The sequence below is a fragment of the Dunckerocampus dactyliophorus genome, chromosome 14, assembly GCF_027744805.1.
Source record: "Dunckerocampus dactyliophorus isolate RoL2022-P2 chromosome 14, RoL_Ddac_1.1, whole genome shotgun sequence".
Classification (NCBI taxonomy): Eukaryota; Metazoa; Chordata; class Actinopteri; order Syngnathiformes; family Syngnathidae; genus Dunckerocampus; species Dunckerocampus dactyliophorus.
In genome coordinates this window covers 24,059,545-24,077,180 of record NC_072832.1, presented here as the reverse complement: position 1 = coordinate 24,077,180, position 17,636 = coordinate 24,059,545, and the positions used below count along the sequence as shown (strand labels likewise).

The following is a 17,636-nucleotide window of genomic DNA, read 5'->3' as shown; positions in this document are numbered from 1 at the left end:
AAAATTAACATGTTGATACTAATAATGCTAGTAATAGTTGTCACCTATATTAATATTTCTCCATTTTAATACAAAGCGGACATGCAGGCTGTTTTATAGATACATTTTTTTTATATTTAAAATATGTCATTTATTTATCTTATTTATTTGTATCTATCTTTTGCAAGAACGGGTTGGACTGGCCTGCCCTACAGAATCATACTGTGCTCCATCCAAACAACAATTATATATAGAGCATTCGCATTTCATACAACAAACTCATACGTGAATGCCTTGCACTGTGCCGGTGTGGCCAGGAGGGGAGCGACACGCCTCTTGATGCCTCCAACGACAAGAAACCGCAGACGACGACGAAGAAGCAGAACATCAGAAGAAGAAGCAGTAAACAGAAGAAGAAGTGGCGTCCGCCGAGGTTGAGTCTCGCGCGCCGATGCTCGTCTTAAATTCGCTTCCGGTTGTGGACGACAAGCAAACTAAGGAGACTTTAGCGAGAAAGCGAAAGAAGCTCTTCGGGCAGGAGTTCAAGGTCAAAGTGCGTGGCGTGTCAGGTAAGAGCCACCCAGTGAAGCCCCCCACCCACCCTCGCCCCGCGTCACCCTGTCGGCCAGAAGGCCCGAGCCGAACCGGTGGGAGTTCCGGAGCTCTGACAAGCATTTAGCAGTGTGTGTCTGCAGAGTAAGAAGTCCAATGAAAAACAATGGATTCCTGTCAAAGTCACAAGTTATTGTGTTGGCTTGACAACAGCCAATAACGTCACATAGGACCGGAAATACATCTCCTAGACATGGCCGATTTGACCACAATACTCTTAAGAAAAATGTTACAAACGTCCCGGGCTTTACATCAAGACGACGCAAAGTCGCCTAACACACAAAACTGTGGTTTTATTTGTAAATTGGATAAAGTGTGGCTCATTAACAGAAGCGATTCGTCCGACTGAAAATGACTGATGAGTAACAGAAATCACATGAGTTCGGATCAACGAGTGCACATGCTAGCTGCAGTTAGCAAATGTTGCATAATGATTTTATGAATGAGCACAACCCGTGTGCATGTTAATGTCAAGTCACACTACGTGCATTTTGCTTCGTTTTTGGTCTTTTCCGTGTCGTGTTGATCAAAACAATATGTCTCATTGATCATCAAATGTACAGAAACTTAAATTTGGATAACAAAGCTTTTTATTAGAAACATCACGTGGTTACATTAGTGCGCGCCCACCGAACGAGCGCTAGCATCGTTCATCGTCCTCGCAAAGGTGCACCAAATGTATTCCAGAACTTTCTTGGAGACATGAAGATGGTGGAAATCTTTAAAAAAAAAATCACTTTTGGAAACAGCTAACATGTCATCTTCATCGTGTTTCCTCAGTGACCATGGTGGGCGAACGCCGCAACGGGAACCTGCTGGTCCAGATCGGCCCGCAGCTGCAGGCGTATCCTGAGGAGCTGATCCGCCAGCGTCGCACCCATGATGGACAGATTGAGTACCTGATTCGCTGGTGCCTTGCCGCTGTTGACAACGGCTCCGCCTCTGGGGGCGCCAACTGCAGCGGGTCCGTCGGTGGCGGCGGCATCAGTCCCGGGGCGGGCGGCTCTGTCAGCTCGGTGCCCAGGGAGGTGAAACCGGAGAACGTTCTGATGTGGATGTCCATGGAGGACGTGTACGCCAACTGTCCTGCACTGCTGGGCAAGAGGAAAGCTGACTCACAGCGCCCCCTGCAGCCGCAGGAGAAGCAAAGTGAGGAAGAGGCGAGTGTGGCTGAGGGGACGTTTGACGAGACAGAGCTGCTGGACATGAAGGAGGACGTAAAGAATCTGGTGCGTCGCGCCAGGAAGCAGATGGCCAAGAAGAGCGAGCTGTCTATCAGCATCACGCACACGATCCACGTACTGAGTGCCTATGCCAGCATCGGCTCGCTGGTGGGCGTCTTTAAGGAGACGGGCGCACTCAACCTGTTGATGGAGCTGCTGTGCAACAAGGAGACGCAGACCAGACGCAGTGCCGGCAAGATGCTGCGAGCGCTGGCATCCCACGACGCAGGTGATGCTTACTCCAGGGTAGCACTCAGGCCATGGGGAGCAAGATAAAGCGTCTTGTTGTCCCAGCATGTCTCAAAATGTCCTTTGTCCAATTACTCCTCTGTGTTTGTTCCTCAACGTATGGGGCTGCACCCGTCATTTACTTTGCCACTGCTTACAGGTCACATGACTCGGCGGGATGTTGGGATGCTCCTCAAGTGTCACAAGGTTCTCTTTGCCTACCTTTTGTGGCGCTGCATGTTTGTGGCTCGTTTGCCATCCACACACTGAAATTATTGAAATTATGCATGTCACAGAGAAGCAGCTGATATCCCGGTCCTTTGAACTTGGCCCTTTTCTGTTGACACGCAGTATTTTTTGTGTGTCGACACGCCTTGCTTGGAAGTCATACAGTTTGTGTCAACACAAGCAGTGCTTTGAAATCTGTCAGCCAGTTGGTGTCGACACACAGTGCTTTGAAGTTAGGCAGTTTGTGGTGACACATGCGGCTCTTTGATTGGCTCGATGGGACACAGTTTTCTGGACCTCCTCAAAAGTCATGTGACATGTTCTCAGTGTTGATCCTTTTTAGAATTGCCGTGTTTCCCCTTGGTCATAAACACATTGTAATGGGACTGTGTGTGTGAATGCAGTTTGGCGTTCCAACATTGTACACTAGATGGTAGCGTTACCCTGCTTTTTAACACAGCTCAGACGCACCGCAGACCTCCCTGCACCCTGCCCGGGCTCAACCACACATCCCCACTGTTTGAGACTGTGCCAATCAGTTACACACATACCACACGCATTATAATGTATCTTTTCATCAATATGGTGATCATTTAGATATCAGTCCACACTGACTTGCAGCTCAGGAACCATCAGTGTTTTTTTGTGCGCGTTACAAGCCGCACGCACGCACGTCTACCGCTTCACGAAAAGTCATTAGCTTCATGTGGTGGTGTTAAATAAGGTTTAAAAACATGAGATCATGTCACACATTTCTCAAGACAGAAAAAAAGTTAAGTTTTGCCCGTCCACATGCAAACCCAAATGCCACAGATACATTGCTGTCCTGTGGGAAACCATGACGTGTCCTCCACAGGAAGCCGAGCCTATGTGCTACTGTCACTCAGTCAGCAGGACGGCATTGAGCAGCACATGGATTTTGATAACCGCTACACACTGCTGGAGCTGTTTGCTGAAACCACGTCTTCTGAGGAGCACGGCATCTCTTTTGAGGGCATCCACCTGCCTCAGGTAGCCTGGCATAACAACCAAAGCAAACAGCGTTGGCTAGCGTGACGTAACGTGAGTTTTCACGTGTCTCCAGATTCCTGGGAAGCTGCTGTTTTCTCTGGTCAAGCGTTACCTGTGCGTCACCTCGCTAATGGACAAGCTCAACACGGTGGGCGTGGACTCTGGCACTGACAGACAGGAAGCCAGCTCCTCCCCCGCGTCTTCCTCGTCCGCCTCCACCAGCAGCCAGCAGACCGAGCGGCTACGTGTGCAGTGTGAGTTTGAGTTCACCATGGCCATGGCCAACTTGATCTCTGAGCTGGTGCGCGTCATGGGCTGGGATCGCAAGTTGTCCCAGAGCTCCACCCCGCTCCACCGAGGAGGTGGCGCTTGGGTGAAGGACCAGGGGGCGGATGCATCCTTGCCCATTTTTTCTAGGTCCATCTTCCAGCCCCGCTGCAGCAGCTCGCCTGTCGTGCTCAGCGCCACCCCGGATACCAGCCCTCCTGGCGCTGCGCCCCCAAAGAAGAAGGCAGGAAATGCCTTCAAAAGCCGCTGCGACTTCGCCAGCCGCTCAGCCTACGTGGAGTACGTCCAGGATAACCTGAAGAGCGGCATGGCCGTCCGCATGCTGGAGGACTACGAGGAAGTGAGTGCAGGAGACCAGGGAGAATTCCGCTACAGCAACGACGGCTCGCCGCCCGTTCAGGTGAGGTTCTTGCGTACTCTCAACAGAAATGAAGACTCAGATGGACTGACACCCCTGTCCCCTGTAGGTGTACTGGAATGCTCTGCGCAGGACTTACTGGGTCCACTGGCACATGGTGGAGATTTTGGGAAGTGGCAGCAGTGGTCCGGCTGACAAGGAGACCCTGGAGAAGGCCTCATCCTTGACGGAAACCATCAGACTCACGACAGGTAGAAAGTAATGTCTGTCCGCTTTTCCTCCATCATCTTCCTGTTTTCTTCTTGTGCCCTCAGCCAGCCAGACCATCTTCTCCAAGCCCCTCGGTGGACTCTACTCGCTCCCCTACTTGGCTGACAGTCCGCAGGCGGATTCGGCAGCTTTGAGTCGTGCCGAGTGGTGGGAGGTCCTCTTCTTCATCAAGAAGCTGGAAGCTAAGGAGCAACAGGAAGTCAACCACCTCCTCTTGCTCTGCCTCGGCGACCAGGTGCGACTCAGGTGTAGCCACGCACAGCATGCCTTGTACTCAGTATCATGTCTCTGATTGGTTGTCTTTAAACTCAGGAGGCGGAGCTTGATGACGCCGCCCTGATCAGCCTACTCGTCCCAGGAGATGTGGCCAAGAAGGTCCTTCACTACCTGAAGCAACATCTGCCCTCTTCCTGCCTCAGCGAGCTGCTCTGCTCTCACGCCTTCTGCAAACACTACCTGAGGCCAGGAGGAGGCGGACGTCTGGACAATGAAGAGCTGCAGGGTGAGGAGGCCACTTCCGGCCTTCAACGTGTTTGCCTTGCAGAAGAAGGAGGCGCCAACGTGTGCTCGTCCTCTGTGATGGTCTCCAAGAGAGCCAAGAAAGAGTTTCCTGCTGAGTCGACCTGCGGCAGCCCCGAGATGGAAAGCGAGTTTCCTCAAGAGGATTCCAGCAAATATCCCGACGGTCTGGAGGAGAAGATGAAGGGTGAGTCGAATGTTGGCGCTGTTCTTGGAAGCCCATCCATCTGTTTTCTATGCCGCTTATCCTCATTAGGGCCGCGGGGGTATGCTGGAGCCTATCCCAGCTGACTTCGGGTGAGAGGCGGGGTACACCCTGGACTGGTCGCCAGCCACACATACACACACACACACACACACACACACACACACACACATTCATACCTATGGACAATTTAGAGTCACAAATTAATGCATGTTATTTTTGGAATGTGGGAGGAAACTGGAGTACCCAGACAAAACCCACACACGCATGGGGAGAACTTTGAAGTGTGCAGTGAAATTTGATGGATTGGAGGATTGAGTCTGCTCTGCTTGAGTACAGTCCAGATTTTGACCAAGTGTCGTCACAAAGAGAAGAATTCTTCATGAGACAAGACGTTTGACAGTTGGTTCCTCCGTCTGCTCCTCTGCAGTCTTTAGCAGTCCTCGTGTCCTGGGCAAGAAGACAGTGCTAGATAAGTTGGGGGAGGTGGTGGACATACTCAGGAAAGGAGGCTTCAGATGGGACATCGTCCAGAACCTGGCTGGCGTCATCTTCATCACTAGGCTGCTGGAGGACAAGGTGACACAGGAGAAGAACTCTATGCGAAGCGAATATGTCCAGGGCGTACGGTGAGACAAATGTTTTGTCGTCTTCTGGATGTTAGAAGGTTGTCCTCTAGACATTTCAGTGTTGTCTTCTCCCCAGGGACAAAGTGCTGAAGCTGCTGGTGGAGCTTCTGGGCTCATCCTGCAGAAACGTGGTCACGTGCACGTTGAGGCTCACGCACATACTCATGCTGAGATACGAATGGAGGGTTTCCTTTGCCACTGAGGGTGGAGTCAAAGCCATCCTGACGTGCATGCAGGAGCTCTCCAATGTATCACATGTGCAGCAGCTGGCGTTGGCGGTGAGGAACCGACAAACACACACACGGCAACATAGCGTCCAGTGCTTGATGTGGATTGTCTTCAGACTCTGAAGGTTGTCACCGGCGCCAGTAAACATGACCTGTGCAGCATCAGCAGTGTTCCCACCCTCTCCGAGTCCGGCACTCAGATGATGCTGGAGATCTTTGCCAGCATCGGCTCGGCCACACCAGAAGGCTCCAAGGGCCTGTTGGCCACTATCCCCGCCGCCGTGGACCTCATGATGAAGACCAAAGGGTAAGTGCACATTCAGGCGCGGCGGGAAGGCATTCGATTAACAAAGCATGCCATGCCTCTGCAGCTGTATGCCGGCGGTGCGTAACGGCCTGCTGGTCATTGTCATGCTGGTCTCCAACCACAAGAGTCTGGCCAAGCAGCTGGTGTCCTGCGACGTCACCGCTGTCCTAAAGAAGTGCCTGATGCTGTCTCAAACCGAGACCATGCTGGCCATCATTGCCCTAAACCACATCTTCATGGTGCACAAACTGGAGAGCAAAGGTAGTCCTCCTCCTTTCTTCTCCGCTGCAGCCTCCTCTGGACACTTTGAGGTTGCAGTCTTTGTCCTTTGTCCCTCAGATCGTCCTGAGCAGTTGGACCTGAAGGACACTCAGCTCCAGATGTTGGTGCTGAGCCTGAGGGAGGCGACGGCCACAAAAGAAGTGATCCTGACTTTGGAGCAGGTGCTGTTTGACCCCTTTTCACAGCTGGAAGACCAGCGCTACCAGGTATATGCACGCACACGCACACACACTCAAGAGTTTTGGATGGAAGTCCAAAGAACAAGAAGTTCCTGCCAGTTTTACTTCTGGGATAGAAAGAGACGTGTCTCTGATCTTTTGTGTCCTCAGGTCTCTCAAAATCGAGACACTTTTCAGGACCTAGTTCGTCTAATGGAGCAACTTCGAGCGGACCGGGCAGTCCAGCTGTCCATCCTCAGGTAGGACACTTTGCATCGTTAGCGCTCCCTACTGGTGACAAAGTTGCTGAATCTGGTCTCTGTGGCTCACTCCCACCAGGATCCTGAACAAGTTTTTAGACTGCTACCAGGAGGACGCTCTGCCATGGCACGAGAGTATTGAGCCCTGCCTCGCGTCCATGGCGGCCTTCTTCAGCGACAACGAGGCAAGGACCAAGAGAGCAGAACATACGCCACACCGTGTCTGACCATCATCTTGTCTGTGTCTGACCATCATGTCTGACAGGTGCTCCAGAAATTCATTCGCTTTCTGTACCGCCTGGCGTCGCTGAACAAAGACTACGCCGTGGTCATGTGTCGCCTGGGAACCAAAGAGGCGTTGCTCAAGACGCTGGACAAACACGGCACAAACCTCCCGCTGCTTGCTGAGCTGCGAGATCTCGTCAGCGACTGTGAGAAGTACGCCAGCCTCTACAAGAAGATGACCACCAGCGTCCTCGCTGGCTGCATCCAGGTACTGCAGGGACACACCCCCTTTTTTTTTTTTTTTTTTTCCTTCTGGGCGTGTGTTTGTGGACAGTGTCAACACGAGTTTAGACAAAAAGTGCGTCAGTCTTCCTGTGTGCTGTTAGATGGTGTTGGGTCAGATCGAGGAGCATCGTCGCAGCCATCAACCAATCAACATTCCTTTCTTTGACGTCTTCCTCCGAAATCTTTGCCAAGGTGAGCGCTTGATCTCTAAACCTGTGCTTGCTTTGCTCCCATAGTGGTCCTCAATTCGGCTTGTGCTTCTGTTGCCCTTGCTCAGGTTCCAGCGTGGAGCTGAAGGAGGAGAAGTGTTGGGAGAAGGTGGAGGTGTCGTCCAATCACCATCGAGCGAATAAGCTAACCGACAAGAACAGTAAAACTTACTGGGAGTCCAACGGCCCCACCGGCTCGCACTTCATTAACATCTTCATGCACAGAGGCATCGTCATCCGGTACGCCACACCATTGCTCTTCCTGCGTACGCTCTTGTAACGTCTGACTGACTGACGTTGTGTGTGTGTGTGTGTGTGTGTGTGTGTGTAGGCAGTTGGCCATCCTGGTGGCTAGCGAGGACTCCAGCTATATGCCGGCTCGGATCCTGGTTCTGGGTGGGGATGACCCGGCCAACATCAGCACAGAACTCAACACAGTGAGGACGAGCTCTCTGAGGACACCTGCTGGTCACCCTGCTGCTGGTACACACTGGATCACATGACCACTATTATTACTTTGTGCTTAGGTCAACGTGACCGCATCAGCCAGTCGGGTGGTTCTGCTAGAGAACATGACCAGATTCTGGTCCATCATACAGATCCGCATCAAGAGATGCCAGCAGGTCAGACTTGGAGCCCATCTCCCATCAGGTGTGTCCCTCGACCCCGCCCCTCTCCACTGACCACACCTCCTCTGTGACAGGGTGGCATTGACACAAGGGTTCACGGTTTTGAGGTTTTGGGGCCCAAGCCAACATTCTGGCCCGTGTTTAAAGAGCAGCTGTGCTGTCGGACCTTCTTGTTCTACAGCACCAAGGCGCACACGTGGTGTCAGGAAGTGATGGACGAGCAGACGCAGCTGCTTCAGCTCTTCAATAAGTACGGCGTCTTCTCAAAAGTCCTGCAGTTCGAGTCTTTTCGCCATACTGCTGCTGCATCACTGTGTCTGTGCATGTGTGCGCTCAGGCTTAACAGCGCCCTCAAACATGAGCAGATGTTTGCAGACCGTTTCCTGCCAGATGTTGAAGCTGCTGAAGCTTTGGGTCGAACCTGCTGGGAGGCGCTGGTCACCCCTATAGTGCGCGCAATCACCTTTTCGGGTAATAGCGTCTGTCTACACACTCATTCGCGCGTGCCTACGTTTGTTGATTTATTCCCAAGTATTTCTTCCCAGAATCCTCTGGCTCCAGTCCATTGTCGTGGCTGCTTAGCGAGTACCTGAGCAACTCTGACTCCGCCCACCGCTGCAAAGGCAGGGTGGCCGTTTTCAACTCCCGCGTGAGACGCCTGACACACCTGCTCGTGCACGTGGACACCAGCCGATCTGACGGCGAGGAACTGAAAGTGCCCGTCAAGCCGAGTGAGCACGAAAAGGACAAGCACTGTTTACTCATTTGAATATTTAATGAGCACCCTCGTTACGTCAATCGTCTGCTTTTTCCATGTCTAGATGGTAAAGAGGCCAAAAACAAAGATGCCGCAGTGGCCTCTTCTTCTCCTTCGTCAGTGAAGCCCGAAGTGAAGAGCAGCAGCATTGCTGACATCGCCCTGTGTTGGCAGGAGGTGGTACAGCAGCAGGTGAATTCATGAATATTATCATACTAATAACTAGTGGTGCGTGATAATTATCGGGCTGATTTGAAAGAATTTTGACGTCATACCGATAAATCAGATTATTACATTAAAAATAGCTCTGATAACCGATAATTTAAATGAGGTGAGATCACCTGTACTGTGCGGGTGAGCAAATCAAGCTCTCCTTTTTTTCCTGCCTAGGACGTTAACGACCTGTCATAGGTTCCCCTGCGGTCACTTGTCAAACAAACTCGCTGTTTCAGAGACATTTTGCGTGGTTTTTGTACCAAATGCTCTGTGATGAGGGGAAAAAAACGCCATCGAGCACACAAAAAATCTTATCAGCCACCTGAAACAACCGCACTGCGGCATTTGAAAAGTGCAAAAGGTTTGCCAGAGACCTCCATGGCGTCACACCGGCTGCTTGGAGCATGTGCCTGAATACTGTACAGTACACCTTGCTGGGCCACAGCAGATGGCTCCCTCCACTCTGTGCTTTGATTCTCGTGATAGCAGTGATGTGGTAGTAGTAATGTCATGATATTTGATTAGGACAAATTAACAGGTACAGTTGGTCAAATCCTGATTTGTTCCAGTCCTTCTTACCTCCAGGTGTGCACAAACTACAGTCACATCTAAATGTAAAAAAAAAATAGATATAAAAAAGGTTGTCTGTACCATATTGGTCTTGAGAAGCAGTAAGTTACCACTATCGATTTGACCAAAACATATCGTGCATCTCTACTAATAACAATAATAATGACTAAAATCTTACAATTTGCAGGTGAAGAAGTTTCTGGAGTTGAGCTGCGATCATCCTGACTTTGTGGAACGTTACCGGACTTTGTACTTGCGGCTGAAGAATGCCATGGAGGAACTGTTTGGGCAGCAGACCGCCTTCGTCCTGGCCCTGCGACACGGCTTCTCTGCCGCCTTACTTCAGCTGTCCATCCTCAGAGCCATGCACGTAAGTCCAGCTACATCTCTTCTCACCGGGTCCTTCATTCACTCTGGAATGTCTCCTCTCAACCCATGGCGGTGGCGTGAAGGTGAGCGAGAGGTTTGCTCAGTACGTGGACCAGATGCTGCAGAACAGCGGCTCGGTTTTTGGCGGCATGGAGACTCTGGAGAAGCTGCAGCAATTTTTGGAGCCTATGCTCTTCCTGTCGGGCCTGGAGCTTGCCAACACCTTCGAGCATTTCTATAGGTGAGCGCGCCACGCCCTCCATGCGAGGCGCCGAGCGACCGCCATAACAGTGACAGCTAACTGACTGCGTTTGTGCAGGTACTACTTGGCCGACCGGCTCCTGGGGCGGGCCAACGTGTGGTTGGAACGTTCTGTGGTGGAGCAATTGGGCTCCTGCTTCCCCAATCGCTTCCCTCAGCAAATGTTGAAGAACCTGAGCGAGTCGTCCGACCTACAGCAGGAGTTCCACCTGTACCGCCTGCAGCAGCTGGACCGCGCGCTGCACAACCAGCAGGTCCACTCGACAGCGCTCTCACAACAGAGAGAACCCGAGGACACCGCGCTGACACCTTCTCTCAAGAGTGTCTTCTTTGTGTTGGATCACAGATGGAGGAGGAGGAAGAGGAGGATGGGTGGGTGGAGTCAGAGGAGGAAGCAAACGTCAAGATTCTGGTTCTGTCTCCACGCTGCTGGGCCATCTCCTCGCTGTGCTTCTTGGATGAACCTTCAGAACACTTCCCATCTGAACTCTGTTCCTACCTGACCCGCTTCACCCACTTCTACACCCACAGTGAGTTGCGCTGAATCCGCCCACTTTTTGGCCTTGACGAGCCGTGAAGAAGTTCAACACGCAGCTTTGACTTGATGGCCTCTCGTGTGTGTGTGTGTGTGTGTGTGTGTGTGTGTGTGTGTGTGTGTGTGTGTGTGTGTGTGTGTGTGCGCGTGCGTGCAGGTCAGTCCATGTACAGCGTGAGTCACTCCAAGCCTCGTCGGCTCCAGTGGACGTGGCTCGGTCACGCTGAGCTCCGCTTTGGCTGCTGGACGCTTCACGTGTCCACACTGCAGATGTTCATCCTGTTGCACTTCAACACACTCCAGGTAAAACACAAACACAAACACACACACACACACACACACACACACACACACACACACACACACACACACACACACACACACCCCAATTGTAACGCACAGGTGTTGCTCTGCAGGAAGTGGGTGTGGCTTCTGTGCTGAAGGCGTGCGGCCTATCAAAAGACATCCTGCTTCACGCTCTGCAGCCTCTTATCGATGATGGAGGACCACTCAGCTGCAGCCGTCCCGATGACCCCTGCCAAGGTCTCAAACACACACACCCACACACACACACACACACACACACAGGCTGTGTCTAACTGCACTTCCTGTGCAGGTGTGTTGCACTTGAAGCAACAGGTGGTGTCTGACAACCAGGGGGATGTGGCCACATGCGTCCAGCTGCAGCCCAAACAGACGTACTTGAACGTGGATGAAGACGCGGCCGCCACGTTGGAGAGGAAGAGGAACGTCATCTACTGCGTGATTGTCAACATCCTCAAGCAGGAGAAGGAGATGCACATCGACAACCTGGTCTTCAAGGTCAGCTTCTCTCAATCTCTTCAAAAGGACGTGCGGTGGGGAGCCTGGGCCCTGACTCGTTCTGGCCGCCGCAGGTGCTGGACTCCTGTCAGAAGCGGGAAGCGGTCCAGTCTCCCGGTCCTGGTCCTTTCAGCTGTAGCGCTGGGGACGTGCTCTCTTGCATCATGCACGTCATCAGCAAAGGTTGCGTGCGCCGCAACCCGGACAATCCCCACATCGTAGACTACCTCCCAGAGGACCCGTCCACGCCGCAGAAGGGCCATGCCCAACTTTCCTTCAGCAAGACGGAGACCACCAGTGTCAGGTGCAGTGTTGTTTGTGGCAGCCATTTTATTTTTAGTCTTAGTCTTTTGAAAATGCTTCTTGTTTTAGTCACATTTTAGTCATTTCTGTATATGATAGTTTCAGTCCAGATTTAGTCGAGGAAAACTAAGAGTTTTAGTTATTAAAAAAAAAAAAGTAAAGATTTTTTATGTCAGTATTAGAAATCGAATGAGAGAAAAAAACTAAGATGGGATACAATTACTGTCTCTGCATACAATGTACACCTGTAAAAGTCTGCAGGTGAATATAAAACCAAATGTAGGTGTATCATATCTTAAACAAAATACCCACACAATAGGCAGAAATGTCATGCATTTTAAACGTCTGATAGACAAGGGGCTCCCAACCACTGGACCACGGGAAACTTTCAAGTGCAATGATTAAAAAATATATAATAATAATAATAATGACATAGAATTTTATGTGTGTGTGTGTGTGTGTGTGTGTGTGTGTGTGTGTATATATATATATATATATATATATATATATATATACATACACACACACACACACATACATTTTGGAAATATAGGCCATTATTTTATTTAAAAAATAATATACAGTTACAAATCCCATAGTTTTTCCATGTTTATGCAAGCGGTGACCCGTCCCACTTTGTTTGACGGTCCTTGAACGCATTCTCCCAGGCTGCACAGATAGACTACTATACTGTATTTTTACCGTTTTTCTTTCACCTCATATTTGGTGCTGATACAATGTGGGAATGCATTATGGTAAGGTCTGATGTTATTTAGTGCTAATGTGCATATTTGTTGGGTGCACAACCTCTGCCCAGGCAAATTCCAGGCTCGTACTGGTGGATGGTGGGTCTGTATTCATTTAGTTCTTTTAATTTGTTATGTTTCTGTCTTAGTATTACACAATACATAATAGGATACATTAGATTGCTATGATGTTAGTAGCAAGGTTGGGGACCACTGTGATAGACCACCCACTAACATTTTCATCTAGTCTCCTCTTGTCAACAAAAAGTTGCAAACGACTTGTCACATTTTAGTTCTCAAAGAGCCATGTTTAGCTCGTCACCGTCTCATTTTTGTCATGAAAAAAAGGTTAGTCAGCGCAATAATTTCGTCGTCATTAACAAAAACAACACTGGTCAGGTGTGACACTGGAACGCATGTGCAGCAGGTAACCACGTTTCTCTCTTTCAGCTCTCGGGCAGCACCACGGCTCTTTGAGGACGGGGTTCTGGACACGGTTCTCTTCTCCATGGGTCGGACCATGACGCAGGACGAAGTTCGTCAACTGATGAAAATGACAGTCCAGCAGGTCCAAACAAAGCACACAAGATGGATCCTGTCCGGGTCTGCCAATCTTTGCTCTTTGTGGCGACTCTTCAGGTGGCGGCGACTCTCAGTCTGGACCTGGACCGTGCTGAGCACCTCCTGGTCCATTGCAATTGGAACGCCGACCTGCTGGTTCAGCGCTACACCGATGACCCAGACGCCATCATCGTGGCTGCCGGGCTGAAATGTCCGAACCCTCAGCCGCCGCCAAGTCCAGGATCCACCTGCCCCGTGTGCCTGGTTCCCTGCAGTGCCAGCCCGGAGCCACCGCCCTCACTGAGCTGCATGCACTACTGCTGCAGGGTCGGAGGTCACACAATGCGGGTGGCATAGTGCAGTGGCGCTTAGCATATGTGTGTGACCTTGTGTTGTTGTTTTTGTTGCAGTCGTGTTGGCAGGAGTACCTGAGTGCCCGCATCGAGCAGAACCTGGTGATGAACTGCAACTGTCCCATCCCAGACTGCCAGGCCCAGCCCACCTCTCACTTCTTCCTCAGCATTGTCTCCGACAAAGACACCGTTGCCAAGGTAATGCCCAGCTCGACTGGCATATTGGCAGGCACACGCACTCATTGTGTTGTCATGGCGGTCAGTATGACAAGGCGCTGCTGCGAGGCTTTGTGGAGTCGTGCTCCAACCTGACGTGGTGCACCAACCCTCAAGGGTGCGACCAGATCCTCTGCAAGGAGAACATGGGTAGCATGGGAACGTGTTCCAAGTGCTGCTGGTCGTCCTGCTTCAGCTGCAACTTCCCGGAGGTCAGAGTCAGTCGTGCCGCCACGGCGAGTGAACACAGTTTGACGTTTGTTCTTGGCGCAGGCGCACTATCCGGCCAGCTGCAGTCACATGTCTCAGTGGATGGACGACGGGGGTTTTTACGAGGGCATGAGCGTGGAGGCTCAAAGCAAACATCTGGCCAAGCTCATCTCCAAGCGCTGCCCCAGCTGCCAGGCTCAAATCGAGAAGAACGAGGGCTGCCTCCAGTGCGTGACGCCCGCCGTACGCCACTCCCCGCCGCCACCACGGCTGCAGCTGTGCTAATGTGCTTGTGTTGTGTCCTCAGTATGACCTGTGCCAAATGCAACCATGGCTTCTGCTGGCGCTGCCTGAAACCGTGGAAGCCCACACATAAAGACTACTACAACTGCTCCGCCATGGTGGGTGGGCCGTCACATGATCCATCCCCAGAGGCAAAGTTGATGGACAAGTTATTTTCTTCTTGTTTCAGGTGAGTAAAGTGGCGCGTCAGGAGAAGAAGTTCCAGGATTTTAACGAGAGATGCACCTTCCAGCACCAGGCTAAGGTACAAGCCCCGCCCCCATCATTTTAGCCAATCAAACACAAGCTGCTTCTGCTACGAGTTGTTGTGCCTTGCAGGACTTTGCCATCAGCCTGGAGAAGAAGGTGTCGTCCATTAATGAAGCGCTCCAGATGAAGTCTCTCACATTTGTCATCGATGCCTGCAAGCTTTTGGCGCAAGCCCGGAAGGTGATCCCGGTGCCATCACGTGGACTGGACTCACCTTTCGAGCCGCCGCTTAACCGTTCCCTGTTGGTTGGGCTGCAGGTGCTGGCCTACTCGTGCGTCTACAGTTTCTATAACCAGGACAGCGACAAGATGGACGTGATGGAGCAGCAGACAGAGACTTTGGACCTGCACACCAATGCCTTGCAGATCCTGCTTGGTGAGTCCGCGGCACCCTACCCTGCTGCGTGGGTGTGAATGCTTGCTTCAATGTGAGCGCCTCGTGTTTGTCAGAGGGGACGCTGCTGCAGTGCACCGACTTGGCCTCCTGTGTCCGTCTGCTGAAAGCAGAACAGCTCAACACGGGACTGGAGCTGATTCGACGCATCCAGGAAGGCTTGCTGGCCATCCTGCAGCACTCCACCCAGGTGAGGGCCGAAAGACAAGCCAGCTTACTTCTCTCTGGAGTCCAAATACAAATACAAGCTGATTTCTAGCGCTTGTGTTGCCGTGGTGACCGTTTCCCATCTTGCCTTTAGGACTTCAGGGTGGGTTATCCGTCCAAAAGCAGCCAGGAAGCAGAACTGACGCACACCTGCGACTTGTCCAACCACAACGACGCCAACAAAGCGTGAGTAGGACCTCCACTGGCGTCAAGTGGTCAAACCTTCAAGAACACACACATTCTTTGTCCTCAGATCCACGTCAGACCGAGCGTCCAGCTCCGGAGACTCTGACAACAACAACTGCGCTGGCGAGGGGGGCGACGAGGAAGTGGAGGATGAGGATGACGAGTACGATGAAGACTACGTACCAGAGTGGCACGAGGACTACGATGATGAAGAGATAGACGAGGACGACTTTTTCTCCGATGACGACGAGTCTGAGAACCTGGAGAGGGACTTCAGCCCCTTTGACTGAAGCATGTCGAGCGCAGAACTCCCCAGTCAGTCCCCGCTCTCTCACCTGACAAAGATGGCCGCGGCCTGTCAAGAGGCCATCCCAAGCATGAAACGACGCAGCTTCGCTTGCTTCTCACCACAGACTTGAGAGTATGCCGGCCACCTCCCCACCTCACGCCCAGTTTGGAATATGGAGCCTACCAGTTTCGAGAGAGGGCTGGTCCGTCTGGGTCGTCTTTTATCTCGCAATATTTGCTCAGAAAGTGTATCATTAGTTCTCAAGTAGCTCTGCAAGCTCTGGAAGAGGTCACGCCGTTTTGGAACGTGTCACCGGGCTGCTGGTCTTGGTCCTGAAAGTCTTTGCTGGTTCTGGAAGTTTAGCGCCAGGTTTTTGGTGACAAAAATGAATGTCAAATTCTACGTTTATTCATTGTCATTTGTTAGCACCGCGAGTCTTTGCTCTCAGTTTGGTTTCTATGCAGCGTCGGGGGGGTTGCCGTTTCAGCCCTCAATGCTAAAGCAGGCAAGTTGTCACTGCTAACAGAACTTGTATTTACGTTGTTAATGTTCTCACACATCTCTGCTTTCTTTGTTGGAGTCCAGCGACTTCCACCAGCAAAATCAATAAAAACCTTTTTTTCTGACGTGAGCTTTCAGTTTTCTCTCTCTCGCACACATACGCACGCACACGCACTCACTTGGCTCTCAAGTGACTCATTTAGGGTCATTCTCTAGTGTTAATGTTCTTGTTGTGTGTTTATATTTTGTATTTGTACTTTATTTATCCCACAGCAGGGAAATTCACTTGTTACAGCAGCAAGCAAGATACGCAAGTAAAGAATACAGTGTAAAGAATACATAGTGACTACAACATGGTTCAGGTGGTGCAAGTGTTGTAGAGCCTGACAGCGGTCGGTATGAAGGACCTGCGGAACCTCTCCTTCTTACACCGTGGGTGTAACAGTCTGCTGCTGAAGGAGCTACTAAGGGAACCCACAGTGTCATGTAGCGGGTGAGAGGTGTTGTCCATGATGGATGTCAGCTTAGCCAACATCCTTCTCTTCCCCCACTTCCTCCACGGAGTCCAGAGGACCATCCAGGACAGAGCTCGCTCTCCTGATCAGTCTATTGATCCTGCTCCTGTCCCGAATTAACGTCTCTATTTAATGCGCTCTGTTTTTCATTTTCAGATCTGACCAGATCTGGACCAGGGCATCAATGAGCTCCTGGACAGTCTGAGGAGCAACCTGGCGGCGCCGGAGGGACCTAAACATAATGTCCCAGAGGTGTTCTATTGGGTTTAGGTCAGGTGAACGTGGGGGCCAGTCAATGGTATCAATTATTTCATCTACCAGGAACTACCTGCATACACTAGCCACATGAGGTCGGGCATTGTCGTGGACCAGGAGTAACCCATTTCCCACTGCACAAGCGTAGGTTCTGACAATGGGTCCAAGGATTTTATCCCGATACCTAATAGCAGTCAGAGTGCCATTATCTAACCTGTAGAGGTCTGTGCGTCCTTCCAGGGATATGCCTCCCCAGACCATCACTGACCCACCACCAAACCGGTCATGCTGAATGATGTTGCAGGCAGCATAACGTTCTCCACGGCATCTCCAGACCCTTTCACGTCTGTCACATGTGCTCAGGTTGAACTTGCTCTCATCAGTGAAGAGCACTTGGCACCAGTGGTGTAGTTGCCAATTCTGGTGGTCTATGGCAAATGCCAATCGAGCTCTACGGTGCTGGGCAGTGACCACAGGGCCCACTACAGGACGTCGGGCCCTCAGGCCACCCTCATGGTGCCTGTTTCTGATTGTTTGGTCAGAAACATTCACACCAGTGGCCTGCTGGAGGTCATTTTGTAGGGCTCTGGCAGTGCTCATCCTGTTCCTCCTTGCACAAAGGAGCAGATACCGATCCTGCTGAGGGTTGAAGGACCTTCTACGGCCCTGTCCAGCTCTCCTGGAGT

The 17,636-nt window shown here is 51.4% G+C and overlaps 1 protein-coding gene across 1 annotated transcript; it reads left to right on the top strand.

The window, feature by feature from the left end:
- Window positions 1-363: 363 nt before the first annotated feature.
- Window positions 364-16,305, top strand: LOC129194252 (cullin-9). The gene is made up of 43 exons (XM_054799359.1): window positions 364-548; window positions 1,372-2,043; window positions 3,127-3,281; window positions 3,355-3,969; window positions 4,037-4,178; window positions 4,242-4,432; window positions 4,510-4,903; window positions 5,352-5,550; window positions 5,627-5,828; window positions 5,894-6,084; window positions 6,149-6,345; window positions 6,424-6,572; window positions 6,696-6,784; window positions 6,864-6,969; window positions 7,050-7,277; window positions 7,396-7,486; window positions 7,572-7,743; window positions 7,835-7,940; window positions 8,031-8,126; window positions 8,207-8,382; window positions 8,470-8,603; window positions 8,678-8,863; window positions 8,954-9,081; window positions 9,863-10,045; window positions 10,128-10,285; window positions 10,364-10,559; window positions 10,652-10,835; window positions 10,998-11,143; window positions 11,257-11,383; window positions 11,457-11,662; window positions 11,737-11,966; window positions 13,162-13,279; window positions 13,351-13,599; window positions 13,683-13,823; window positions 13,889-14,053; window positions 14,115-14,278; window positions 14,359-14,452; window positions 14,524-14,598; window positions 14,673-14,783; window positions 14,862-14,979; window positions 15,054-15,187; window positions 15,299-15,390; window positions 15,458-16,305. The coding sequence occupies exons 1-43, from the start codon at window positions 431-433 to the stop codon at window positions 15,678-15,680; spliced, it is 7,851 nt and encodes a 2,616-aa protein (XP_054655334.1). The 5' UTR covers window positions 364-430; the 3' UTR covers window positions 15,681-16,305.
- The last annotated feature ends 1,331 nt before the right edge of the window (window positions 16,306-17,636 follow it).

What these genes read in the sequence shown, in the direction of transcription:
- LOC129194252 (XM_054799359.1), top strand. Translation starts at nt 431, where the DNA reads ATGCTCGTCTTAAATTCGCTTCCGGTTGTGGACGACAAGCAAACTAAG. An exon ending in TGCTCTGCCTCGGCGACCAG is followed by an intron (nt 4,433 to 4,509) that starts GTGCGACTCAGG and finishes CTTTAAACTCAG; the next exon opens with GAGGCGGAGCTTGATGACGC. An exon ending in TCTGGAGGAGAAGATGAAGG is followed by an intron (nt 4,904 to 5,351) that starts GTGAGTCGAATG and finishes GCTCCTCTGCAG; the next exon opens with TCTTTAGCAGTCCTCGTGTC.